The 27,999-nt window shown below is 43.6% G+C and overlaps 2 protein-coding genes across 5 annotated transcripts in view; one reads left to right on the top strand and one right to left on the bottom strand.

Moving 5' to 3' along the window:
* Positions 1-680, bottom strand: part of FAM184B (family with sequence similarity 184 member B) — an 81,703-nt gene extending 81,023 nt beyond the window's left edge. For 3 of the 4 annotated variants that reach the window (XM_008174144.4, XM_042855436.2, XM_042855437.2), the window contains exon 1: positions 198-680. In XM_008174144.4, coding sequence (XP_008172366.1) covers positions 198-332 — 135 coding nt within the window. In that variant the 5' untranslated portion in view covers positions 333-680. The remainder of the gene's footprint in view (positions 1-197) is intronic. The other variant, XM_042855438.2, reaches the window with a different exon arrangement.
* An 8,436-nt stretch (positions 681-9,116) lies between these two features.
* The window catches only part of NCAPG (non-SMC condensin I complex subunit G), a 38,189-nt gene continuing 19,306 nt past the window's right edge, over positions 9,117-27,999 (top strand). Inside the window, exons 1-9 of the mRNA XM_005296174.5 lie at positions 9,117-9,387; positions 10,443-10,555; positions 11,386-11,592; positions 12,617-12,845; positions 13,676-13,821; positions 15,294-15,378; positions 17,296-17,488; positions 23,387-23,536; positions 27,634-27,774. Of these exons, the coding sequence (XP_005296231.1) occupies positions 10,445-10,555; positions 11,386-11,592; positions 12,617-12,845; positions 13,676-13,821; positions 15,294-15,378; positions 17,296-17,488; positions 23,387-23,536; positions 27,634-27,774 (1,262 nt within the window). The 5' untranslated portion in view covers positions 9,117-9,387; positions 10,443-10,444. The remainder of the gene's footprint in view (positions 9,388-10,442; positions 10,556-11,385; positions 11,593-12,616; positions 12,846-13,675; positions 13,822-15,293; positions 15,379-17,295; positions 17,489-23,386; positions 23,537-27,633; positions 27,775-27,999) is intronic.

The raw sequence follows: 27,999 nt of genomic DNA, 5'->3' as shown, positions 1-27,999 counted from the left end.
CCCGAGGGAAAGCGTTTTGAAATGAAGTTTCTGCACATAGATCCCCCAGGTATTTCCTTATGAGATACGCTAAACATCCTTCCTCTCCTCTTTTTTTTTGGGGGGGGGGGAGAGGGGGGTCATCACGAGAGGAAATTTCCAAGCAGCCACCCCCGACCCCCTCGCCCGAAAGGCGCTGAATGAACAGCAAGATTTACCTTGGTGAGCTGGGCAATCTTCTTGCACATTTTTAGGTGGAGTTCCCGGTTGCATTCCTCTGTCGAGATGCAGTGAGCGGCTTTAGCTTCATTGCAAGTCCCGGGCTGATGAATCTTGTTTATGCCAGAGGCCATCAGACATGAAATATTTTAATCTCTCTGTAAAACCAGATGTAGGGGTGTGTGTGTGTTTGCTCTAAGTACTATACTGCAATTCTGGCACCACCAATCATTCCCCCCCCCCCCCCCCCCGTGTGTTGCGCACACACAGTCCAGTAGCACTAGAGGAACTTCAGCCCCTAAACAGGGCAGCCAGAGCAGCTGCCCCCCTCCTGTCTATGCAGATGTCCCGGTGCTTCAGCAGAACACCCAAGCGAGGAGCAGGCAGACAACATGTGCTCCTCCTGCTCAGGGTTTTTTTTTTTTTTTTACGATTCTTTCTCTCCAAATGGTTGAGCTTCCGCCACGAGAAGATGCCAATGGCTGGATGCTACAAATTCCCCAGAGGAGACGCTGAGCCAGCCTTACAGCCAGCAGCACAGGCATTGCTGGAGCTAGATTATAGAGGCGGTCTGCAGACTTGCTTGGGGATGGCAGAGGGCACGGGCGAGTGCCTTTGGCACCTTGTTGAAGGCTCTGTTGTTTTACGGCTCATCTCCAGGGTGCATCAGCAAAGCGAAGTACTTCGCGAATCTTGTCAGTTTCCCTTTGCACCTCCACTCCCACGTGGACTGGAGCAGCCCCTTCCAGCCAGGGAGCATGTAGGGGGAAAGTTGAGCAAGTTTGGGTGGCAAGGACCCTGGCAATCGCTCTGCTTATTACGCAGAATTGATCAGTTTTCCTTTGGTGCATCAAGTGCAGAAACTCTCTACACACTGGAGACTGCGGGGAGGCATAGTGCCTAGGTTCCAGGTCCTTTTCTCTCCATCTGCAGCCCTGGCTCCCGTGCAGGGTGTTTAGGCTTCAGAGTCTGAAGGAGACTGCAGAAGAGGCATGGGAAAGAGGGGTGTGAAAGAAAGACAAAGTGGCACAAAAGGTTAACTATGCTAGGAAGGGGAAATGATTGAGAAGGGGGAGAGGAGGAAAGGGCTGGTAAGGAGTGAAGATAAGGTAAGGGGATAATGCTACAAAAGCAACGGGAAGTATTTAAAAAAAGGAGGTGGGGAGAGGGAAGGAAGAAGAAAAATCGGGAGAAGTCAGAAGAAACGCAAGGAGAAGGAAAGAGAGAAGGATGAAAAGGCAAACAGGGAAAGACACTCCAGACCCCAGGCTTTAGAGAGAGCATCCTCTGAACTTCAGCCAGTGCAAAAGATTCCAAAGTCCCTGGTAGTCAGGGACTCCTGCATCTCCCAGGTGGCTGTGCCTGCCTTCAGGGGATGCTGTGCTGCTCCTTCTCCCTGCAAGAGTCTCAACCGCTTCACTCCCCCGGACACTAGGGGGGGGGGGGGAGACACCAGGAGCCGCAGTTAGTGGGTGGTGGTGAAGGGGAGACCTCGCCCAGGGGGATTAGAAGTTAGTGGGTGGAGTGTGAGTGAAGAGTAGAAGAAAAGGCAGCCCCCGGTAAGTGAAAAAGCAGGGAGAAGACAGAGATCCCTGGGAGCATAGGTGGTGAGTTATATGGGCAAGTGCTCTACCAATATTTAAGAACGTTAAATATGCATATGACTTTTTTTCCCCACACATTTATTTTATAAATAAATTTCAACTAAACAAAGTTCAACATTTATTCTGTTACACTTCAAAATAACAATAGTATTGTTTCTTAATATTAGGCATACTGATGTTGGTTGTTGCAAGAAGCCTAATCTTCAGTGTATTAGAAAAATGTATGATAGCCTAGAAAATCATTGCTCAAGTTTCTAATTGGAAAAGTGTTAGCCCATCCTTTTTGTTAGAGGTGATCTTCCTTTTGCTTCAATAGTGTAGGACTGAGCCCATATTGTGTAATCAGGCATTCAGCTCAAATAAAAACCAGTCATTCTTGTTAAACTTGTATATATAGTACATCTGTAACAGTACTAGGGTTGCCAACCCTCTAGGATTGTCCTGTAGTCTCCAGAAATTAAAGATTAATCTTTAATTAAAGATAATGTCATGTGATGAAACCTTCAGGAATTCATCCAACCAAAGTTGGCAACCCTAACGAGTACATATTTTGTTTTCTCCATATAGGTTCTGATCCAAATTTCACTGAAGTCAACAGGAGTCTTTCCATTGACTTAGGTGGACTTTGGATTGGGCCTCATCCCTGTTGTGTCTGAGTACCTCCTGGCTACTTCTAGGGGAGGGAGAGCATCAAAATATGGCCTCCCCTTCCAAAACATTTTTGAAATGTTTTTTCCTCCCTCTACCAAAAGGTGAAGGGTTCAGAACAAAACCTGCATGCAGAATAAGTAAACCTATCTAGTTCTCATCTGGAATTCTTGTACAACAGTAACACAGCAGAGACAAGCTGTTCTGCTAACATAACAGCACTTGGTCATATTGCCCATTTATTCTATATGAGTGACTCAGAGGTCAGAAACACTCCTCCATAACTGGTGAGTCAATAGCAATAAATCTTTCAAAGACACTCTAAATCAATACTATCAGGATTGGCAAACACGGGTAAAATTATTATAAAATACTTGCCATCTTAAACTAGCCAAGTTTTGTGGTTCTGGCTAAGAGTTTCATGAGGATTGAAACGGTATTTATTCAGGCTTTTATAACATGTATATCACATATCTATGCCTTCATAGTATTCAAACAAATATCAATATAATTAAACTAATTGTTTGATCCATAAGCATCAAGCCCTCCTGCCTGATCTTTCCCATTAGCTCAACGGAGACCTAAATCCAGCAACCCACCTCTGTTCTAAAAACTCACATACAAAGAGCTTCTTCTTTTAGATGTTCTAGGAATAACTGCTAATGAAAGACATGAATGCTTTACACACCTAATTCAACAATTAGGAAAAAGGATATTCACTCCACAACACTTACATTAATGTGTGTGTGTTTATGGTCTTGTATAATTTATGTACTGTGAAGTGTTTTGAGAGCCTTTTAGACAGGACTATAAATACAAAGCCCAATTCTTTCATCAATTTACATGGGTGCCAATCCCATTAAAGTTAGTGGGATTGGTGCTTGTGTAGCTGAGGGCAAAATTGGATTGAAACGCTAGACCAGATTGTTTTACAGTTTTTTTAGTCCAATGCTATTGAAAACCTGAAGAGCAGATAGGCTAGTCACTTTTGTTCTTGAAACATTTTGTTTCATCTTAATTAAATTATCAGTAAAATGGACTGCAAACTCCTCAAATCAGGGACTGTATCTTCCTCTTCTATCCCTGCTGGGATCTTTGGGTGCTACTGCAATCCAAGTAATCATTGTCATATCTGATCTTTATTTAAATTTACTTTGTCACCAAAATACCTTTTTGGAACATAAAAAATTCAGAGGCTAATATTCCCATCCTACAGAAAAGCCCTCTGGAGGGAAAAAGTAATCTGAAAACTCTGTGAAACTAAGTGAAGTCACCAAGTTTGAGGAACATTTCTCTGGGTAGGGGAAATCTGGACTTGTCAGTAGGGGGCAGGTGATGCAGTCTTCAAATACTGCAGACCCAGCAGAGCTGAGGGGATCAAAGGATCTGAACAGATGGATTCCAGAGTATCAGAAGGGAGGACTGGCCTTGCTGCATATCTCCCTGACCTGCTCCTCTTGGCAGCATGACTTCCTCAGAAACTGTGCTGCCATTCGCTTCACCTGTGCCCTAACCTCTGCTTTCCCCTAAGGATATAGCTACCAAGCTTTGCGCAGCTCCATGAGTGACATTTCATGCAAGTTATCTAATTAGCTAATTTACATATGGGCATATAACCATAAACTTCCATTATAACTGTGTGTGATTCAGTTTCAGTGAAAGTGATCAGTTTAAGAGCTCTAGTAAATGAAGTTTGCGGGTTATCTACAGGGTAGTGCTATGGCAAGCTTGCCATACACTGTTCTGCCTGCCAGCATAGTTCTACCCAAACCACGAGGGGTAACAAAGATAGTTCAGTGTCTCCACAGTCTGTACAATTCTTGGCCTCTCTGCCGAGTCTTCCACTTAGTGCAAACTGTGGTGGTAAATTTGTCATGTGGGAGCTAGAAGTGAGGCCTACCAAACTAATCTCATATAGAGGCCACTGAACATCTATTAGATCGAATAGGAACAACTTCAATCTTTACAGTATTATGCTGGATTCAGACTGGTGACCTACAGATAAGAGGCACCATAGTCCACTAGATAGACCCTGACCAGTGATGCAAGTACAGCAGTACAGTATGGTACGCCAAACCAGTAAGATATTTATAGCTGGTACTCTGTACCGGAAAGAGACAGGAGGAGCAGAACATGGGGCCGCTGGGTGGCCCAATTCCAGCAGCTCCTCCAGCGCAGCTATACCAGCTCCACCCCCAGCCCTTCTACGCAGCTGCGTCTCCTGTCTGGGCTCTGTACAGCAGCCCCACCGGAAGACAGGGCTGGGGGTGGGGGTGGTGTGGTACAGTCACGCCGGAGGAGCTGCCAGCATGGGACCACCCAGTGGCCCCACATTCTGCACCTTTCCCTGCTGTGGTTCTGCAGAGCCCTGCAGTTCAGAAGTCTCCGGCGCAGCAGGAGGAGGACAGAGCCCCCTCCCCCCCAGGTAACATGGGATGGATCATGGGGAGGGGATGGGAAGAGAGTGGGGGTCCCGGGCTGGGGGTGGGGAGGAGTCACGCGGGGGGTCACATGGCCCACCACTGACCTGACACATCCAGATCTCCAATAAATGCTAACAGAAGAGGGTTCGTTATAGGTACAGTTGGCAATGAGGTCTGTTACTATAGTTTCCTGACACTTCCCATTGCAACTGTTTTCAGTTTTCATAACTGTCGAACTTTAACCATTTGGGCCAATGGGAGCTGCGGGGGCGGTGCCTGCGGACGGGCTGATGCCTGTGGATGGGGAGGCGTGCAGAGCTCCTCTGCATACTACGTAGGAGCCAGAGGGGGGTCGAGCTGGAGGGGGGGAGTCATGCCAGCTGCTTGCTGGGAGCCATGTGGAGCGGTGCAAGCCCCCGACCCTGCTTCCCGGTGGGAGCTCAGGGCCGGATTAAATGGTCTGATGGGCCGCATGTGGCCTGGAGGCTGGAGTTTGCCCACCCCGGTCTATGTGCTAGATCTAAAGGTTCCAACTCTTCTTAAAGTACTCAAAAGTCAGGAAATACAAGAGCTAAGGTTGCCTAATTCAGCCCCCTTGTGAACATGCATTATGATACCGTCTTTAATTACATGATGGCTTCTCAAAGCCCCATCCAGCACTACATCCATGCTTCTATGATCGTATACTGTTTTTTCCAATATAGTTATCAGCATGATTTATTAGCACCTTCATATACACAGCAGAAAGCTCTACTTGAGCTAAAGAACTAACTTGTAGCAGAAGTAGGCTGTTAGCCTCTATGTGGACCAAGGCTTAGATTGACAGCACCTGGGACCCTGTGCCAATGGGTTACAGTACAAATCTGTTAATGAAATATCAGGATTCCTGGGGCATATTTATTCTGAAAGATGTAGTGGCTAAGGAGATGAGGCTTCTGGTTGTCCTATTAGAGATCTGAGTTATCTTTCCTAGTAGGAATATCAGGCCTAGCAGAAATATTACCATCACTCTGTGGAAGAGGTGAACCTACAACTCAATAGTTCTTCTTCACACAGCACACAGTCCACCTGTGAAACTCCTTGCCTGAGGAGATTGTGAAGGCTAGGACTATAACAGGGTTTAAAAGAGAACTAGATACATTCATGGAGGTTAAGTCCATTAATGGCTATTAGCCAGGATGGGTAAGGAATGGTGTCCTTAGCCTCTGTTTGTCAGAGGGTGGAGATGGATGGCAGAAGAGAGATCACTTGATCATTACCTGTTAGGTTCACTCCCTCTGGGATACCTGGCATTGGTCACTGTCGGTAGACAGGATACTGGGCTGGATGGACCTTTGGTCTAACCAAGTATGGACGTTCTTATGTTCTTAATATCCTGGCTCAAAATCCAGTGTGATTTCCCCTAGGCTAGAGAATATTATGTGTAGAAAGGCCTCAAACTCACATGTACACTTTTCTTGAGATGCAAGCTAGCATAACAGCGTTGCCAACATGTGACTATCAAAAATAATTTAGTCCACACTCTAGCTTTGAAAGACCTCTATAGTTTAATTAAAAAACAATCATATCTCTTTTGTGTTACTAGAGCACCAAAAAGCACTGAAAACTGGCAATTTTTTTTGCACACTCCTTTAATGGAAAAAGAAGGACAATTTAATTTTTCAGGGTAAATATCTAATGGGATAATATTTACACCACTTCATTCCTGAAAGTTCAGGGTACTCTATTGTGAAGTATATATTCCTAATGCTTTTTAAAGGATCATTATTTTAGTGGTTCCAGTCAATTCCTTAGAAAATGAAGACCCAACAAGTACTAATCTTGTGGAGGATTTGTGTGTAATGATAGATATTTTTGTAAAGTGACTGCTTCCCTAGCACAGTATTGGTTTCATCCGGTATTTTGTTTTTAAAAGTGTCGCTTAAGGTATGAGAAGTAATTATTGCACAGCCACCGTGTATTACTCTAGGATTGCTATTGTCTTCTCCCTAGATTAGCAATGTAGTATCAGGCCAAAACATTAGGCCTGAAAATTTGATAAGAATTTTTGGCTACTCTACTTAAAGAATCAGGTATCTGTTTTTAATACATCATCCAACAACCCATTATGTTGTAGTACAGTGTGTAAGGAAAAAAAACGCATATGCCTGTTTTTCTGCCAATATACTAAAGGTCCTTGTGACCCTGGGGCTGTTTCCCTTAGTTCCCAACATGTAGATCACACTCACCATAATCCTTGAACACAGCTGAAAAGATAAAATTGTTTTATTATTTTTGCAGATAAAAAACTGGTATCTTGCCTCAAAAACATTACTTTGACCCAATACTGAAACAAGACTGACCCCTGGTGGTCATGTTTTATATGTTTGTCTGAATGATTTTCTTATTCTCTTGGAAAGACAGAAGTAAGTGTTACTCTTCTGGGAAGATATTTTGGATATATATTCTATCCTTTTTCTATATACACTGCATCATTGCTAGAGGGGATAAAAAGAGCATTATTTGGGGAAGATTAAGTTTGCAAACCACAACATATTTTGGGTTTCAGTACAATTTTTTTGGGAGTAAGTTAAAAAATACTATTCATTTCCTGATTGAAGTTGACCAATTTGAATGCGATTGTATGATGAAGAGGAGAACATTTGAAACTCAGGCCAGAGTAATTACACAAAATACTAAAATTTCTCCTATATGATGGCCTAGAATTTCTCCTTCCTAAATGTGCAACTCTATACATAGCGGTAAGTAGATATTAAAACATCCCCCAAAACTCTGCATGAATGTACAGTAAATTTAAGTTCCTAGTGTTCTCGGTCTCCATGATTACATATCCTTTTCTACAATTTTTGTGACTCTGACTCTTTGCGAACCTTCTCAGATTCTCCACTGTTCTGATATTGTATAGTCATTTATACCTGTGCAAAGTGGGAGGAAAAGATAGATGTTCACCTGCCTGTCTGTCTTCCCTGGAGGGCTCAATCTGGTAGATGTGCTCAGAACCCACATAGCTCCACATAAAACAGGTGATGGCTGGGGGAAGTCTTACAGCCTTTAGCCCAGCACCTACAGTACTCAGTTAGGTCACAGACACTACCAGTTCATGTCTCCCCTCTGTTAGATGAAGGGAAGATATTTGAATAGGGAACTGCCACCTCTCAGGTGAGTGCTCTAATCACTGCCCTATAAGATAGTCTGATGTAGGTTTTCCTTAGTTTCTCCTATTGAAGTTGTTCCACTTTAATTAAATGATTAACTAATCAAATATTAATTGGGCCAGAAAAAGAATGATGCTGTAGTCCAGTGGGTAGAACATTCACTTGTAAGATGGCTGAGCCATGTTCAAATACCTTTACTTCATCAGGCAAGGGGGAACCCTGTAGCCTGCTACATCCTGAGCGAGTACCCTAACCACTGGGGCACAGGTTATAAGGGAGCATTTCTTCCTTTCTCTATTCCCCCAGGCATTTTGTAAGAGGTTAGGAAGCCTCCGAGCACACCTACTGGATCAGGCCCACAGGGAAGAAAGGCAAGCTAATTAATATATATCTTCCCATGGTTCAATCGTTCTGTGGCTTATGTGGGAGATAGGCATCTGGGTGTCTATCATGAGGCTGCAATGTGCATGCCCAGAAGCAGAACCTTAGGTGTGTAGGGAACTCTTATTACAAAAACTTTGGTGCTGAGTGAGTTTAGGTGTCTACGGGGTTAGGTGACAGACAAGCAGAGGTTTTGTGGATTACACTGGTGCCTAATGCATATGCATCCGAAGAAGTGGGCTGTAGTCCACGAAAGCTTATGCTCTAATAAATTTGTTAGTCTCTAAGGTGCCACAAGTACTCCTGTTCTTCGTTTTTATAATGGGAGTGCTGAGATCCATTGAACCAAACTTTGCTGGAAAAAACACTTCAAGCCCGGGGGTGAGGCAGCACCCCCCACACCCTTCGTTCCAGCCGCGCCTATGCCGCCAGAGGGGCACGTCGGCTCCTCGTTCACTAGAAACCAGCGCACCGCCTGCCGTGCCCATAGGCTGTGTCAAACCTAGCTGCATCCCCACCCGTCCGCTGTCCACACTGCTCCCCGCCCAGGCGGCTGTTCCTACGACTGTACCTCCCCCTACCGCCAGACTCGACATCTGGCTGTTCCTACTACTGAACTCCCTCCCCCAGCTGTTCCGAATTCCTGGGCAGCTCACCCGCTCCCGGCTGTTCCTACGACTGCACAATCCCCCTCGGCTGTTCCCATTACTACACGGCCCGCTAGTCCGAACTCTCCCGGCTGTTCCTACGACTACTCGGTCGCCCGCCCTCCCCCGGCTGTTTTTGCTAGTGCCTCCTCCCCCTTCCTGCTTTTCGCTCTCCGACCGGAATCCTCGCGAGACTGCTCAGGGCGCTCGGGACCGATTTGAATTAGGTAACGGCAGCAGCGCGGGAGCTGTGGCCGGTAAGCGAGGCCCGGAGCGGGGCTGACACGGACCGACGCGATAGATCAGCGCTTCCCAGCTCGGGGCCCGGCAGGTGAGAGGCGCCCGCTCCCCGGGGTGTGTGTGTGTTACCGCCTGAAAAACTCCCTTGTGTCCCCTACTCCCGCGTCCTGGTCCGGGCACGCGAGTCCTCGGGGTCTCGCAGCTGCTGCCGCCGCCCCTTCCTTCCGCACCGGCAGAGCGGCGCTGGGCTGGGGGCAGGCTCCTGCATCCGGCACAGCGCCCCCCCCCGCCGCCCGCGGGTATGTGTGGGGCGGATCAGCCGAAACTACTTGGCGAACTCGACACAAATTTGCAAAGACTTTGGTGGAACTTTTTTTTTTTTTTTTGCTCGTGAACTCTGTGCTGCAAACATAGGGTTACCATATCTCATAAATAAAAAAAGAGGACCCGCCAGGGGCCCTGGCCCCGCCCATTTCTGCACCCCAGCCCCGCCCCAACTCCGCCCCTTCCCCACCCTAACTCCGCCCCCTCCTCCCTTCCACTCCCAGCCAGGGGGAAAGGGCTGCCCCAGTACTACCGGCTTCAGGGTTTGCCGGGCAGCCCCCAGACCCTGCGCCCCCAGCCGGCGCTTCCCCAGCGCAGCTGGAGCCCGGGAGGGGAAGCGCCCAGCTGGGGGCGCAGGGTCTGGAGGCTGCCCAGCAAACCGTGAAGCCGGTAGTGCTCGGGCTTTGGGCCACCCCTGTGCCTCCAGACCCTGCGCCCCCAGCTGGGCACTTCCCCTCCCGGGCTCTGGTGGCGCAGGGTCCGGAGGCACGGGGGCTGCCCGAAGCCGGTAGCGCTCGGGCATCCCGGCTCTTAAACAGAGCCGAAGAGGAGCAGAGCCGCCATTTTCCCGGACATGTTCGGCCCTTTGGCAATTCCCCCCAGACGGGGGTTTGACTGCCGAAAAGCCGGACATGTCCGGGAAAAAGAGGACATATAGTAACCCTACAAACAGCCCCACCCACCCCGCTCTGCTGGCAGCTCGAGCCGCTTGGCCCGAGTGGTCCGTGGACCTGAGCAGGGCTGCGCAGGTCTTCTGCGCCCTGCAGCGATCCCGTAATGTTCCCAGCGCCGCTGGTAAATGATGCGCTCGTTTCTCCCCAGCAATGGGAGCAGAGAAGAAGCTGCTGCAAATCAAAGATGCGTTCGAGATGGCTCAGAAACCTCATCAGAACCATGCAAAGCTAGTGGCAGCTTTGAAGCGTACCTACAATCAGGTGAATATCCTCCTAGGGATTGTCCACAGGAGGAACAGAGGTGGGGGGAACAAATTTTAAAATGTTAATTGAACTAAGGGCCATCACCAACCTCCACACTTTCCATTCTACCCGCAACTTGTGTGGCCTAGTGGATAGAGCACTGGACTCAGGAGAACTGGGGTCTAATCCCAGCTCTGCCACTGGCCTGCTGGGTGACCATGGGCAAGTCACTTCCCTGACCCATGCCTCGGTTTCCGCATCTGTAAAATGGGGATAATACTGACTCCTTTTATAAAACATTCTGAGCTATGTGGATGAAAAACAAACTAGGTATTATTATTATTATTTGACTTTTGCTTTCTCTAACATGCATAGCAGCATGTACATTTAAAAAACATAAAAGCAAAGCTCTATCAAAAAACAGTACACTGCACTGCACACACAATTCTCCCCCAGGGAAGAAGATTAGAGAGAGCATGAACCACATATGACCGATATCACTCACATTGTCTAATGCACTATTGGAAAGTACTCAGGCACTACAGAGATGAAGTGGTATAAGAACCTCTATAGACTGGTGTAGACACACCAAGTTGTAGTTTTAACGTTTTAGCTTCTTGAGCTGAACTTACAGGGGAGCCTAGAGTTCAAACTATGGCATAAATTGTGACAGCTCAATTACTAAGCAGGACATTTTGCTGAAAGCACATTATGCAGTGGATCTGTGCTTACTGTTTTAGACCTATAAAGACTTATGTGGGAGCTGCCTATCTGAGACACCACCTCTTTTCTTTTCTGTGATAATGTCATGGAAAGATTGTTAACGTTCTGTGTTTGATATATTTCAGCTGAAGGATAAGATGGTTTTTCATGAGGAGTTTGTTCATTACCTTAAGTATCCTATGATAATCTACAAGCGGGAACCAGCAGTGGAACAAGTGATAAATTTTGCAGCTAAGTTTGTTACTTCATTTGATCAGCTGGAGAAAGAAGATGGTAATGAGGAAGAAGAAGAAAACTCACTTCTGAGTTATTTGTTTAATTTTCTGCTTGAGGTACCATGACAACATTTATCAAATTATTAATGTGATGGTGAAATCTCCATCTAAGGGAAAATCTTGGCATTGTAATGTCCTTACCAAGTGAACACTATATAAATCTAAGGCCTGGTCTAAACTTAAGTTTTACCGGCATAGGTAAGTTAGGGGAGTAATTTTTTATTATTATTATTATTTTTGCCTGATGTAGCTATGCCAGTAAAAGCCCCAGTGCAAATGCACTCAGATCTGTATAAAAGTTCTTATACCAGTATCGTTTATGCCAATTCCCCAAATAGGCATAAACTATATTGATATAAGCACTGCCATACAGATATATTATGTCTGCACTAGGAGAGTTTTGCTGGCTTAAATATACCAGTGTAGTTAAACCAGCAAAACTTTCTAATGTAGATCTTGCCTAAATAGGGCATTCATTATTGTACTATTTTATTATTATTTTAATTAAATTTAAGTTCCAATAACAAGAAATCACAAATTGGTAGCTTCAGAAAACTAAAAAACTTTTGTTTTTTTGGGAGGGGACTGTCCATGTGACTATGTTGGCCAATCAAAATTGGTAATACTAAAACAAAATGATTTCCCCCCCCCCACATTTTCAAAGAACAATCAGGTTCTTTGTATTCAATTTTGATTCATTGGGGGCTGTGAGGAAGCCCATTATAGTTAGTGTTATATTACACTTTTAGGAAATACTTGTTCTTCTGTAGTTTAAGGCCCAAATCCTGCAAAGACTTCGCTTAATTTTACTACCATGATTTCCGTGGGAATGCTCACAATAGTAACGTTAAGCATATGTATAAGTTTTTGTAGATATACAGTCTAAATTGTGATTTGTTGGCTCTAGAGTAAAAATGTGTATTTGTTGTGTACCCACAGTATTAAGTAGCTATACATCAGTATCTATATGTGATGTAAAAATGAGGGAAAGTTATACATGATGTATAACTTGTTTATTATGTCGTAATTGTGGTCAAAATCATAACCCTTTGGCCACTGTCTTGACAACTTTTGTTTTTAGTCTCACAGTGCGAACAGCCATGCTGTTAGACTTCGAGTGTGCCAGCTTGTTAATAAGCTTTTGGGAAGTATGCCAGAAAATGCCCAGATTGATGATGATCTCTTTGATAAAATTAATGAAGCCATGCTAATTAGACTGAGGGATAAGATTCCAAATGTGAGACTCCAAGCTGTACTGGCATTGGCTAGACTTCAGGATCCCAATGATGAGAACTGTCCTGTGGTTAATGGTGTGTTTGTATACTTTTTATAATCTTTTTTTCTTTTAGTAAGCTCAGTTGACTTAATCTCTTCTAAAATTTTCTTTGTAAGGATTGACTAAACCTGAAATAGTATACAAAAATGTAGCTGATTTGTTTATTAATTCTTTCAATACAATAGTGTGTATGTATTTTATATATATATAAATAGGATAGAAAATCTTTGAATAAGTAAATTTTAAATGTTACAGAACATATTAAACTAGTTAACCTAGTTAGTTAACTAGTTTTAATTTATTTTTTTTATTTTAACCTAGTAGCATAAAGCACCATATAGTAAAACACAAATCAAAATAAAGATGTTTGCCAACCAAAAGGTCAAACCAAGTAGCCCTCAGTAATATTGCACTGTCAAATAACAGGCATTTTAAATGCCCCCAAAAGGATGAGAGAAATGAGATTAACAGATAAAGTAATGCAAAGTAAAAAATCAGGATAAACCTGCCAAAACAAGTGTGCTTTTTGTTGTGCCTGAAGTCAGCTGGTGAAGATTGCAATCCTTGTATAAGGGAGAGTTCCACAATCAAAGACCCTAAACTGAAAGTTCTGCTTGAGGCTTGGTCTTGAGGGAAGCTGAGGGCTGGGACCCTTAACTGACACAAAAGGTCATTGCTTGGTATAGTTAGGGCTTAGAATGTTCTACAAAATGCCTACAGCATAAGGGTTATACAGAGAATTTTTAATTGATTTGAACTATTTCTCACGTTGTGTTTGTAGGCATCTCGTAAATGGGTTTATTTTATTATGATATGAATATTTTTTAAGAAACACAGTGCTAATGACTGATATTTTCTTTTCAGTTTACAATGCTTTGCTTGAAAATGATTCAAGTTCAGAAGTGAGGCGTGCAGTGTTGTCATGTATTGCCCCATCAGCTAAGACTTTGCCAAAAATTGTAGGCCGCACTATGGATATAAAAGAGGCTGTCAGGAAACTGGCATATGAGGTAAACAGGTCTCTTAATTTCAGTTTCAAGACTTTAAGAGACGTAGTATATGTTTTTATAAAGCTTACAAGATATTTCCAGTAAGAAAAGTAGCTAAAATGGTTAGTATGTTCAGTTACCAGAAAAGTCACTGCATAAGAGAGTGATACATTGAAGGAATCTTTCAAGTAGCATCTCCTGAACCTTTAGAAAAAGTAGTCCGTTTTTTCCTTCATGATATAACCTTCATGGAGCTCTGTTGTAAAAAGTAGCATATGGTAGAGTACGTGGGCTCTAGAGCCCAGCTCTTCAGGAACAGAAAGCATATAGTCCATCTCCTTACTACTTATTAGTCTCTCTCTACCCATCAGCAGGTGTGGCTGTGAATGAAATTTTATATCTGTATATGTAGATATTGTTTCCTAAAACCTGGCTATTGGTGTTGGTGTGGCACTTATTTGGAGTGCTTTTTGTACTATTGTAATATGAATGACTAGTAATATTATTGTGGTGGCACCCACGTGCTAGGTTCTGTAAAACACAAAAGAGAAAACGCTTCCTGTCTCAAAGAGCTTACAGTCTGAAGGAAAAGAAACTATGACATACAAGCAAAATATTTGGGATGATGACTAACAAATGTTAATTATATCTTAAATAGTTTCTGTCTTATAGAGTCCCTCAATAATCTAAACTGGTTTTGGACTGAATCCTCATATTGGTGGACTTGGAAGAAAAAAAATTGGGTTTAAGTAATGTAGCAGTCTTGTTTCTATCATTACAGACAGGTTTGGCTTCTCTGTTTAGTGATTTAAATGGAAAGTCACTCTTAATCAGAGTGTTACTTGTGAATCTTTTCCCTTAAGCCAGGAAGGAAAGAAGACTTAAGCTCCAATTCTGCACTGGGAGCTAAGCAGAGCTGTGTTGAAGAAAAATGGTGTGTGTGTGTGTGTGTGTGAGAGGAGGAGGAGGACGGGGGAGCGCAAATGAGGGGTGAAGGGGCGGTCTGGCTGCTCAGTTATGTTAAGGATCATAGATATCAGTGCCTTATTAGTGTGCCTAGGATTATGGTAAGAGGGCTGACTTAGAGTTGCTGTGAAACAATACATCACTGGTTCTCAAACTTTTGTACTGGTGACCCTTTTCACATAGCAAGCCTCTGAGTGCGACCCCCTGTTATAAATTAAAAACACATTTTTATATATTTAACATTATAAATGCTAGAGGCAAAACAGGGTTTGGGGTGGAAGCGGACAGCTTGCACCCCCTGTAATAACTTTGTGACCCCCTGAAGGGTCCCGACCCACAGTTTGAGAACCCCTGCAATAAATTAATTTTCTAACTTTGTGTGTTTAAATTCTTAAATATCCTGTTAGGGTTCTTAGCATTCAGAACCATAATGAGAGCTTGAGGTGTTGAATTTCAAGTTGCTGGATGTAATTTGTAGACATGCATTTGATAGTCAAATACCAACATCTGCTTACTTTTTTTTTAAGGTTTTGGCAGAAAAAGTTCACATGAGAGCTTTGTCCATAGCTCAGAGAGTAAAACTGTTGCAGCAAGGACTTAATGACAGATCTGGTGAGAGAACTATTTGAATTTCAGAGTGTGTTTTGGCTTATAGGATGTCCATTCCTTTCTTAAATGTTTATTTTTCAGATATTTAAAAAAATACTCTAAAAGAAAATGTGGAAGATATAGTATAAAAGTAATATGAAGGCAGAGCACTACGGGCTGTAGGTACAGAATAGAGTTCAGTTAGGTAATAGAGGATTTCAGGGAGTCATACAGCATCACAATTGTTTTTATATGTGTAAAATGTGAACAGTTTTGTATTGTGATTTTTGCTAGGTTTGTTTAGGGTTGCCAGGTGTCCAGTTTTGACCGGAACGCCTGGTTGAAAAAGGACCCTGGCAGCTCCGGTCAGCACTGCCGACTGGGCTGTTAAGTCTGGTTGCATGCAGGCAGGCTCCCTACCCAGCTCCATGCAGTTCCTGGAAGCGGTGACATGGCCCTCTGGCTCCTAGGTGCAGGGGCAGCCAGGGAAGCACCACTTTCTGTCCCCGCCTGGAGTGCCGGCTCCGTAGCTCCCATGGACCGGGAACATGGCCAATGGGAGCTGTGGGAGTGGCACCTGTGGCCAGGGCAGTGCATGGAGCCACCTGGCTGCCCCTATGCCTAGGAGCCAGGGGGACATGTCGCCGTTTCCGGGAGCCGCCTGAGGTGAGCGTCACCCGAAGCCCACATCCCCTCCCAAGCCCCAAAACCCTGCCTAGCCTGGAGCCCTCTCCCACTCCCAAACTCCCTCTTGAAGTCTGCAACCCAACTCCCTGCCCCAGCCCAGAGCCCCCTCTCACACTCCAAACCCCTTGTCCCCAGCCTGGAGCCACTTCCTTCACCCTAAACCCCGTATCCCCAGCCTCACCCCCTCCCGAACCCCTGGTTCAGCCCAGAGCCCCCTCCTGATCCCCAAACTCCTCATTCCCGGTCCCACCCAGAGCTCGCACTCCAAACTCCTCCCCCGGCCCGGAGAAAATGAGTGAATGAGTTGAGGGTGGGGGAGAGCGAGTGATGGAGGGAGGGGGGATGGAGTGAGCGGGGGCGGGGCATCTGAGAAGAGGTGTGGCAAGGTAAGGGTGTTTGGTTTTCTGCAAAGAGAAAGTCGGAAACCCTAGTTTTTCTAGATGTATTGAGCAGAGTAAACTCAGTCCATAACTTTACCAAACGTTACCATGCTAAATTCAGAAGAGCAGTTCTGCAATCCTTGTTTATCTAGCTGTAGCTAGGACTTCTCAGCATTTCTCAAATTAATAGGAACGTCTAGGTATGTACCACAAGTAGGTCTGTATGGACACAGATTTAAAAAAGAAGTTACTTTATGGTAATTGTGGTTCTTCAAGCTGTTTTTTTCCTTGTCTCATGAGTATCTCTCTATCCCCACTACTTTTGGAGTTCATTTCTTTTGGTATTTGGAATGTATGAGGGAAGCAAGATGTTGGGGCTGTTCTGCTGTATGTCATCTCATGTGTGGGAGAAGAAGCACAGAAACATGCAAAACACAAGCATGGCCAGCAGAACATGCTGGTCAAGAGAAGGACTACAGTTCTCATAATAACATAAGAATTGCCATACTGGATCAGACCCAGGGTCCATTTTGCCCAGTATCCTGTCTTCTGACAATGGCCGGCCCAGATGCTTCACAGGGAATGAACAGAACAGGGCAGTCAGAGGTTTAGGGACACCCAGACCATGGGGTAACATGACCATCTTGACTAATAGCGATTGGTGGATCTGTCCACTGTTCCTTACAGTAATAATGTAAGTAGCTGCTCTTTTCTACAGTAGTACCATATCAATTTTTGTTTCCTTATGGTCTTCATAAGAATAATAATATTTATTTTTCATGTATGCATTCGTTTTTAAGAACCCCGGAGTACCAAAAGTACATGGGAAATATACTTAATCCTGTGAATATAGATTCAATTCTTCTATGAATAGATGCTGTTAAGGAGGTGGTGCAGAAGAAACTTCTTCAAGCCTGGTTACGGTTGACTGAGGGGGATGTCCTAGAATTGCTTCACCGGTTGGATGTAGAAAACTGCCCCAAAGTGGCTGTCTCAGTGCTTAATGCCATGTTTTCGTTATCTCCACTTAGTGACTTAGTTCAGAACTGCAAAAACCTTGATAACAGGTATGTAAATCAGCCCTGTGTATCTAAAAGATTAACATTTTTTCGTTCAACTTTCAGCATGGGATTTCAGTTTATTGGGGCCTTTTTAATGGGAAAGGAGAAACTGTTCTATGTGCTGGGAAGTGAAGTCAGTGAACATCATGGTGATTATTATACTTTTGACCATCTGTAATGTCTGTCTTCTCGCTTTTTTTTTTTTTTAATTGTTATTTAAAAGGGCCAGTTTCACAAAGTTTAAAACATTTGAGCCAAATCAGCTGGGAGAATTTAAATAGAAAAATTTCAGTGATAATTAGAAAGTGTTTAAGAACGTGTAACTACATGCCAGAAAAGCCACAATCCCACTATTGAGAAAGAAGGCTACACTGGTTAACAAAACAGCCTGACTTAGAGGGGAAGTTGAAGCAGCAATACAAAATAATGTACCGCAAAAGGAAAAAAGGGGAAGTTGATAGGAATGAATGTATAGTAGAAACTAGAAATTGTAGAAAATTCATAAGGGAAGCAAAAGGTCACAAGGATAACGCTATAGCCAGCAGAGCTAAGGACCATAAGGAGGAAGAGGAGGTTTTTTTTTGTTTGTTTTTGTTTTTTTAAAATATTGTGAACAAAACTAACCTTAACAATGGTAATTGTTCTTACTCAATGGAAGTGGCAGAATTGTCAATAGTGCAGAAGAGTTGGGAGTGTTTAATAAATTGTTCTGTTTTTCTCCCCAAATGCAAATCATGTCATATTCAATGAGGATGAAATACTTTAATTCCAATAGTAGCTTAGAAGGATATTAAACAGCAGCAACTAAAGTTAGATGTTTTTAAATCAGCAGCTCTGGATAACTTGCATCCAAGAGTTTTAAAAGAGCTGACTGAGGAGATATCTGGATTGCTAATGCGGGGGGTTACCTGTATATATCGGGGTTGCATTATTGAAAAGGGCAATGGATACCAAAACAACATTTACAGGGGAATTTTTCCCCATAAGAAATAATGGAATGGGGGGAGGGGGGATGCATTCACAACGTCACCACACTCGCCTATGACAATGCTCTTTTCGCCTAAACTGTACCTTTTTACAATGACCGGTTATACAGTACACATTTTACACATAAAACATTGTATAAAATAATATAGAACCCTACTAACACTGTTCAAACACATAGAATATTTTAATACAGTAATAAGTTTAATGTAATTGTCACTTTTATACTTTAAGTAGGAGTGGCGGCTAAGTTTTCATGTGCTGGCTTTTCTGTGGCTGGCTTTTTGGTTGCAGAGGTCTTAAAAAAGGATTTTATCGATGTCTGCTCTCCTGAGTGAATCTTTGAACGATAGATCTCCCTGTAGCAAGCCACTGCATCATTGAGAGCCCTGGAGACTTTGGCAGACTGTTCACCTGGTCCATAGGCTGCAGCAATGATGTGGTGTTGGGTGGCAAAAATAGGACATTCAGGCAGGGAGCTTCATAGTCTAATTCGTGGGTACTTGCATTATCCAGCAGAAGGAGAATCTTAAAGGACAAATTTTCCTTCTGACAGTAAGCCTTACATTCAGGGACAGTATGGTCTACAAACCGCTCACGGAAAATATTGTGTGTCATCCAGGCCCTTCTGTTCGACTTCCTAATCACAGGGAGATGAGACTTGACGTAGCCCCTCAATGCTTTTGGATTTTCACTGTGGTAGACAAGCAAGGGCTTCAACTTGTAATTGCCTTCTGCATTTCCCTCAGGCAGAAGGGTTAAGCGGTCTTTTGAGGCTTTGAATCCAGGAACAGTCTTCTTGTCATGAGAAATATAAGTCCTCATTGGCATCTTCTTTCAGTAAAGGCCCGTCTTGTCGATGTTTTGGAGAGTAGCCACATTCTGAAACAATTGTGTTTAGCTGCATTGGAAACATTTCAGCTGCAGCTTTATCTGCACTAGCCGCTTTTCCTGTGAGTTTTACATTATGTAGATTGGCATGCTTCTGAAATCTGTGGAACCACCCACAACTAGTATTGAAGGTCTCCTTTTCTGCTGTTGAGCTCTCCCTCTCTCTTTCCTTTAAATCGTTATACAGGTCTGTTGCATCTTACGCGATTTCAACACGGTCGGCAAAAACAAAAACAGAGAAAAACAACAATTTTAATACTATACCTGTAGTGCGGGCGATTTCGCCCACCATTGAACTCAATGGGGTTTTGGCTATACGCGGTTTTCGCTTTACACGGTAACCGCGGAACGGAACCCCCGTGTAAGATGAGACAGACCTGTACAGGCTTTTGGCCTTCTCCTGAAACAAGCTTAAACTCACAGGCTTTTTCTTTTCATGGAGGTTATCAATCCAATCAACCAGCAAACATTCAATTGTCTCCATTGTACTGATTCTCTGTTTCATTATCTTCACTGATGACAATTTCATAGCACTTCTAGCGCTTTTATGAATTCGATCAGCACTCTTAAAAATTGTCGAAGCAGGCAAACCAAGAATACGAGCAATGTTGGCTGCACGCTCACCTCTTTCAATACGCTTTATAACATCTAATTTCACTTCTAATGTTACACTCTGATGTTCTCTTAGACACAGACCCACTCTTAACACTTTGAATGCGTTTTGCACTCATGATGGGTACTGTACCACCACTTAATCTTAGCATTTATGAAGCACTGTTCAAAGAGCTATACGGAATGTTATCAGATTAATTTTCACAGCAGCCCTGTGGAGTAGGCAAGTATGTACCACTATCCCCATATGACAGTGGAAGGAGCACTACTTGGGAGGAATACAGGACAGTACTGTATAGGGCTGCCCCGCCTCTTCCTGCCCCCCTCCACTCCCACCCTGCCTCATCCCACCCAGTTCCACCCTCTCCTCCGAGCACCCCATCCCCGCTCCTCCCCCTTCCCCCTGCGCCTCCTGAACACGCCTAACATCTGATCGGCAGCAGGCAGGAGGCACTGGGAGGGAGGGGGAGGAGTGCCCCGTCCCCCTCTTCCCACCCACCCCCGCCTCCCCCATGCCTCCTGAATGTGCTGAACAGCTGATCGGTGGCAGGCAGGAGGCACTGGGAGGGAGGGGGATGGACCAAGTACAGTACTGTACTGTACCATAAGGGGAACGTGGTCCAATTCATGTCGGTCCCGATCCGTGCAAACGACAGATATGTGGATCAGGACCAATGTGAATCGGAACATGTTTTCCTGTTGATGAGTGATGGATATCCGAAACAGCGGATAAAGGGGAGACTTACACCGGGGACCCCCTGTGTGGATTTTTAAAAAATTAATATTTTTAATAAGTCTTGGAACATTGGGGAAGTCCCAGAGGACTGGAAAAAAGTGAATGTGACAATATTTAAAAGGGTAAACGGGATGACTAATAATTTACTCTGAGCTTCGGCGAAATAATGTTGTGACTGATAAGGGATTCAATTTAATAAAGAATTAAAAGAGGGTAATATTAATGCCAATCAACATGGGTTTATGGAAAATAGATTTTGCCAAACTAATTTGATATCATTTTTTGATGAGATTACAAGATTGGTTGATAAAGGTGGTAATGTTGATGCACTATACGTAGACTTCTATAAGGCATTTGGCTTGGTACTGCCAGGCATTTTGATTAAGAAACTGCAACAGTACAAAAAAATTGGCTAACTGATAAGTTTCAAAATTAGACAAGGTGGGTTAGGTTAGGGTCACTATATTTCAGGTTCCCAAAAAGAAGACACTGTCAGAGCAGGGGGAGAACTGGGAGAGGGTACAATTGGAGGTGCTTGTAGGGGTACTCACTGGAGGTGAGTAGGCAGTGTTGCTCCCTGTCACACTGGTGGGTGGGTGGCACAAGCCCAGGATGCAGTAACAGCTTCCAGACAGTGCTTTCTTGTGGGACCCGCTCCCAAAGACTGAAAGCTGGAGCTTGGGGGGGTGGGATCCAGCAGCTGTGGCTTGCAGGGGAATGGACCAATCAGCTGCAGGTGCTGGGGAGGGACCAATCAGGGCTCTTTCTGACCTGCAGTTTCTCTAGTCTTTAAAAACTCGTACACGACCTGTTGTTTGAAAACAGAGAAAAAAGATTAAAAAAAGGGTATGTCCGGAAAACCCAGATGTATGTTAACTTAGATAAGATAATATCTTTTATTGGACCAACTTCTGTTGATGAGAAAGACGAGCTTTCAAGCTTATACAGAATTCTTCTTCAAGTCTGGGAAATGTAGTGAGATGGTCACAGCTAAATACAATGTGGAACCTCAAAATGTAATTGTAAACAGAATCATCACTGAGCTGGTATCTATAATGGGCTACTGCAGGGATCAGTTCTTGTCCCGATGCTATTTAATATTTCTGTCAATAACCTGGAAGAAAACAAAATAATCACTGATTATATAAAAAGGGGGAGTGGTAAATAATGAAGAGGACAAGTCACTGATACTGTGTGATCTGGATTGCTTGGTTTGGTGGCTTCAAGCAGATGATCTAGGAATAAAGGATGTAGGCCATACAGTACTTATAAGATGGGGGGGGACTCTATCCTGGATAGCAGTGAAACTGAAAAGGACTTGGAGACTAACACATTTATTTGGGCATAAGCTTTCGTGGGCTAAAACCCACTTCATCAGTACTGTTATATACATCTTCTGACTGTATTTTCCACTTCATGCATCTGATGAAGTGGGTTTTAGCCCACGAAAGCTTTAGCCCAAATAAATTTGTTAGTCTCTAAGGTGCCACAAGTACTTTTCGTTGTTTTTGCTGATACAGACTAACACGGCTACCACTCTGAAACCTGAAAAAGGCTTGGCAGTTATGTTGTATAATCAGCTAAATGTGAAGTCCCGGTGCAGTGCCGTGGCTAAAAGGACTATTGTGGTCCTTGACCCTATAAACTGGACTATAGAGTTTGAGTGGGGAAGTTATATGTGTAGGACTCATGTATCTTGAAAGATGCATTATGGTGGGTGAGGAATGTTGATCATTGTAGCAGTGGAGCAGCTTTTGCATCTGTTGTTCTGACAGGGTCTGGTGTTGCTTTGATTTGATATGCCCTGATCTGTATGTCCTGGTCTATGGGGAGCTTGCTTCTGATGATGAGCTTGGAGAGGTTGGGGGGTTGTTTGAAGGCCAGAAAGTGGGGTTCAGGAAAGATGTCTGCATCCTAAAAGAAATATCTCCACTGCAACAATGATCAAGACCCTTCACAACACACTTTCAAGAGCCATGGGTCCTACACATGCCTATACAACATGTGGTGTATCTCATCCAGTGCACTAAATGTCCGAATAACAACTATGTGGGTGAAACCAGACAATCACTACGCTCTTGAATGAACTCAGACAGGAAAATGATAAAAGACAAAAACACCCTATCACCTGTGGGTGAGCATTTTTCACAAAGTGATCATTCTGTATCTGACCTCTCAGTCCTCATTCTCAAAGGAAACCTACACAACACTTTAAAAAGACGAGCGTGGGATCTTAAATCCATAATTTAGCTAGACACGAAAAATCCTGGACTGAACAGAGACACTGAATTTATGGCTTATTACAACAATTTTTAACCCACTAACACCCCCGCCTTTTGTGCACCCCTGTGACTGGTGTCTTCACCTTGAATGGTCCCTTGAAATATGTGTTAATTACTTAAACTAAACCATCTTTCATCTTGTATTTAGGTGTGACACTGAGTACCTTTTCCAGACCTAAGCAACAGAGGGTCCTGTGGCACCTTTGAGACTAACAGAAGACTTCTGTTGCTTTTTACAGATTCAGACTAACACGGCTACCCCTCTGATACTTTTCCAGACCTGAAGAAGTTGGTCCAATAAAAGATATTATCTCACCCACCTTCTCTGTCTTTTAGGTTTCTAATATTTTAACTGATCTGAACAGATATGTGTGTGTATTTATTTCTCTTTATTTTTAGGAAATTGATTCCAGTGGAAGATCTAACTGCTGAGAGTGCTTTATATTGGAGATCCCTTTGTGAGTATCTAAAATCAAAAGGGGAAGAAGGTGAAGCTTTGATGGAGCAGATTTTGTCAGAACCTGCCACATATTCAGATTATCTGTTGAGGTAATTATATTTAAAAATGCTTAATTACCACTAATATAGGAAAAACTGCTGAGAATATTTGTAAGGGGTGGTCTGCACTACAGATTTAGGTCAGTTTACATCAACCTAACTCTGTAAGTGTAAGTGTCTATCCTAAAACGTATAGTACAGATTACGTCAATTTAACTCTGTAAGTGTCTATACTAAAATGTAGCTCCCTCTGATGTAAATCACCCACTACATTGACTTAATTCCACCGCCGCAACAGGTGTAATGTCTAGGTCAATATTATAGATATACTTAAGGCGGCCCAATGTCTACTCCTGGGGGGAATTCTGTGCCACTGCGTGTGTGCATAATTAATGAGCCGCACGTATTTTTCATTTTTTGCGCCATATAATCACACCAGTTTCAATTATTTTTGGTAATTTATTTCAAAATACCTGTCAGCAAGTATGCCCATAACAATATGGGCAACAAAAAAAGATTCAGGAAATGTTTTTTGACAAATAGATTCCTTACTAGGCATATGAATACAGACCTTTGAGTAATAATTCATTTAAACTACAATACAGAGATGTTTTCCTACACCCCTTCCTTAGCAACAGTGCAAAGGCTTGGAGGGAGTAAGAGGTAATGGAGGAGCTGAGGGAGAAGGAAGTAATTGCTAGGAGTCTGGGAGTGAATCTGGAGGGGGGTTTTGTGTGTGCGGGGGGAGGGAAGTATAGAGCAGGCTTTTATTGTGGGGAGGAAAGGATTGTTAGGGAGTTGGGAAGCCTCCCCTAGGCAGACTCTAACCACAGGCACATCTGTCTCATCCCCATCTCTCTCTGCACCTTCTTCCCCCAGGGCCCATGTGTCCCTGCACCCCACTCCCATTCAGCCCTGGCTCAATGCTGTCACCCCACTAGCTCCTGTACTCTCACTCCAGTCTGTCCCTCCCACTAGCCCTTCTGAACCCGTCTAGGTGACCATCCAGCAGCCCTGTTTGCCCTTCTCTGTCTGTGTGCCCCCCCGTAACAAGGCCTTCGCTTGCCCTCGGAACAAATCAGCCAGAGACCCCTTCTGAGTGCATTCACCAGTGCTTTTTATTTTCATTGTCAGCTCCCACCACCTTCTTTTTACAGTCTGCTCCAAACCAGCAACCTGGGGGACAGCTAGCTTCTCCAGCCAGCAGGGATGCACAGCCTTTGGCTCCTCCCTTTCCCTTCCCTCCCTTCCTGCCAGCCTTATATAGCTCCCTGGATAATGAGGCCCGCAGGTGCTTCTCTTCTAGCAATTTGGCGTGGCCTACGCAGGCAGCCCCAATTAATACTTCTTAATTGGAGCTGGGCTAACAGGGCCTGGCTCAGGATCTCCTGGCCAGCACCCTGTTACACCCCCATATACTCCCTCACCTGGCCCTGCATGCATGTTGCTGTGAGAAAAGCAGCCTTTGCTCTCTTCCTCTCCATGGCTGACTGCTCCAGCTTGTGAGCTGTCTGTCCTCTTTTCTGGTGCCACAGCAGCCCCTGGTAGGCGAAAGGAGTAATTGCAGCGGCTCTCCATCAGCATGAAGTATTCTGTGGAGAAAAAAAATCTATGGGAGACATGAATTCTGTGCATGCGCAGAGGCACAGAATTTCCCCAGGAGTAAATTAAACATCTTTAAACATTCCAGAAAAACCTTATTAAAAGGTTTCATAGTCAAAGACTCAGAAATTAAGAAATGCCAGATTTAGGGTTTCTATGCAACCTCAGTTTTGTCCCTCTCTGCGTATGCATTATGACACAGTCTTTACATACTTGATCACATACTAATTTTTCCACAAGACCCCTGCTTCTTTCAGTGCACAAGATGGAATGTGATCTGGGATGTGTGGTCAATTAGGCTGTTGTCTGTAGGACCCCTGCCTCATTTGTTGCAGAAATTGACAACTGTGTGGTAATGAGGCAGGGAACTTCAGAAAGAGAAAGGATGCTGCTAACATGCTTTATGAACTTTATAGATGTCAGTCTATTAAATGTATTCATATTTATAAAAGCACTAATCCAGTATGTTGGGTGTAAAATAATGACATGTACATCTTAATTTAAGAGGCCATAAAGGACTTTTTCCTTCCTTCCTGACAATGTTCTTCAAACCCTTTCTCTCTTCTCCCCACCAGGAAAAGACTGGAATAAGATAATCTAGGCTTTGAGACACAGGACGGGGAGTGAGTTCCACAGTTACAGATCCTTCACAGAGAGACCCCTTTAATTTAAATGATTTAGGTCCCAAAGGGGTCACTTTAAATTTCGCCAAGAAATTAGTAGTAGCCAGTACAGATCATGGAGCATAGGTGCTTTCAGCATGAAATTGCTTAATAAGCAGGGAGCTGCATTTTGCAATGGTTTCAGGTTTGGAATGGTCCCCATGGAACGCAATCAGAAAAATAGTTGCACCCTCTTCTTTTACATCTTGTGTTATAATTTGTGCAGCTGTTGGTTTAAAGTGTCCTCCCACCCTTTCACTACTCCCTGATCTTATTAGTATGGGTTTTGGAAAACCTAAACTACAGCACATGGGTGACACATGAGCCCCTCCTTCAGGGAGGCTAGCTGTGTGGCCCAGACCCTTGCACCCAAGATCCTACTTCTTGTCCACTGGAGCCCCAGGTGGCCACCCGCCCCCCCCCCCCCAGCCAAAGGAGCCCTGGCCGAACTGTCCCAGGCCCCTGGCCGGCACCAGCACTGGGCCGCTGGGCCACCTCAGTGCCGGGCTGCCGGCCCCCAGCACCATTCCACCCCTAGCGCCAGGCCTCCAGATGACAGCAGAGCTGAGTTCCTTCTTGGGCACTGGCATGGGGGAGAGGGCAGAGCAGGGGTTGGCTTAGTGGGGAGTTAGCCTTCCCTGGCCTATTATACCGGCCACCTATGCTACAACATGTTAAATCTGTTGTGAATTGTTTTAAAATATAACTTTAGTGTGGACTATGCTGCCCTTATCCATGCTCTAAGCTCTCACTTGTGAAGGTCTGTAACTGAATGACCCCAAATGCGTCCCCAAATGAGTACAAAGCTGCAAACAATTTTAAAAATGTTTGTCTTCCTCTTTTTGTAATGTCTGTAAGAGATGGAAAATCTTTTAACTGAATCACAATTTCTTCAGAAGTGTTTTCTTTGTAATGGTTGTTCTTCAGGCTAAAAATATTTTATCCTTGATTTTTTTTCACAATTTTTTAAAGTTTTTAGGGGAAAAAAATGATTCAGACATTTGAGTATGAGGAAAGTGTGTATTGCAGGATGGGGAGACACCCCCTTATAAAGAAATTTTTAAAATTATTTTCTTTAGTAGAGCTAGCACTGAAATGATTAGATGTAGGAAGTTTAAGACTTAGTATTTGGCATAAAAATATCCTTTACTGAAAAATGCCTGAGTAGTCTGGAAAAAATGTTGTTGAAAATCACACTTTGTGACCTATACTGTCATCAAGTTTTCTTTTGACGCTAAGGAATGCTCTGCAGAACATGTGTGCATAGCCAAGGAATAAAAATGTAGAGAAACACAGGTAGAGAAGAAAGTCAGGAAATGACCGAGGATACGTTTCTCCTTGTGAATATGGACTACCCATCTTTGCCAGCAAATTTTCAGTGTTACTCTGGTGTTTGTTAGAATGGCCTACTGGGTACTTCTCATATAAATTACTTTCTTAGACTCGGTATATCTGGTATGCAGTATTCAATGCTATAGTTATACTAAATCTTTTTTTTTTTTTAAATTGCTCATTTATTTGAGAAATGGTGCATGTGTATTTAAAGATGGTTATGCCTACACATAAGGCAGAATTAAGCTTGCATATGCAAAATAAACTTTTGTCATTTTCTGACTCTAATGTTTATAGAGATCTCAATGTAGTTTTTTGTGGATTTCATACATTTAAGCTACTTTATTTGCATGTCTTATAAATGTTCATCCAGAATTGTATAAATCTTCAAAAAAAAAAACATGAATAATGAACTTCAAATGTTTTATCATTAATGTATTGTGATAGTAAAAGATGTAACCTTTTGTTACACAGAAGTAGGAAGGAACACTTTTGTATTTTGACTTTGCAACAGAGATCCTGCATTTAGTGATGACTGTCCTTTGTGTTCAGTTACCTTCAGAACATGCCAGTTCTGAGTGAAGAACAAAGGGAAGATTTTTCCTGTATTGAAAACTTGCTGACAAAAGAATTTATAGGACAGCAGTTGATTCTTATTATAGGCTGCATGGATACCACTGAAGAGGGAGGAAGGTAAGCTTTATAAAATTTTATGCATGTACAGGTTTGTTTTACTGACTTCTTAGCCTTTACTATGGAAACCTGCTTGCTTACATCTAGAATGTACTTCTAAAGAAAAAAATGTCAGCCAGTCAAAATATTACAGTTCTATGCTGGTTGCAAAAATGGCCTCACCTTGCTTAACAGGATTGCTTCTGAGTATATTCAGAGTCCTAGCTGCTTACTTCAGTGGAACAA

The sequence above is a fragment of the Chrysemys picta genome, chromosome 5 (genome assembly GCF_011386835.1).
Source record: "Chrysemys picta bellii isolate R12L10 chromosome 5, ASM1138683v2, whole genome shotgun sequence".
NCBI lineage: Eukaryota > Metazoa > Chordata > Testudines > Emydidae > Chrysemys > Chrysemys picta.
This window is presented reverse-complemented; position numbering and strand designations above follow the sequence as displayed.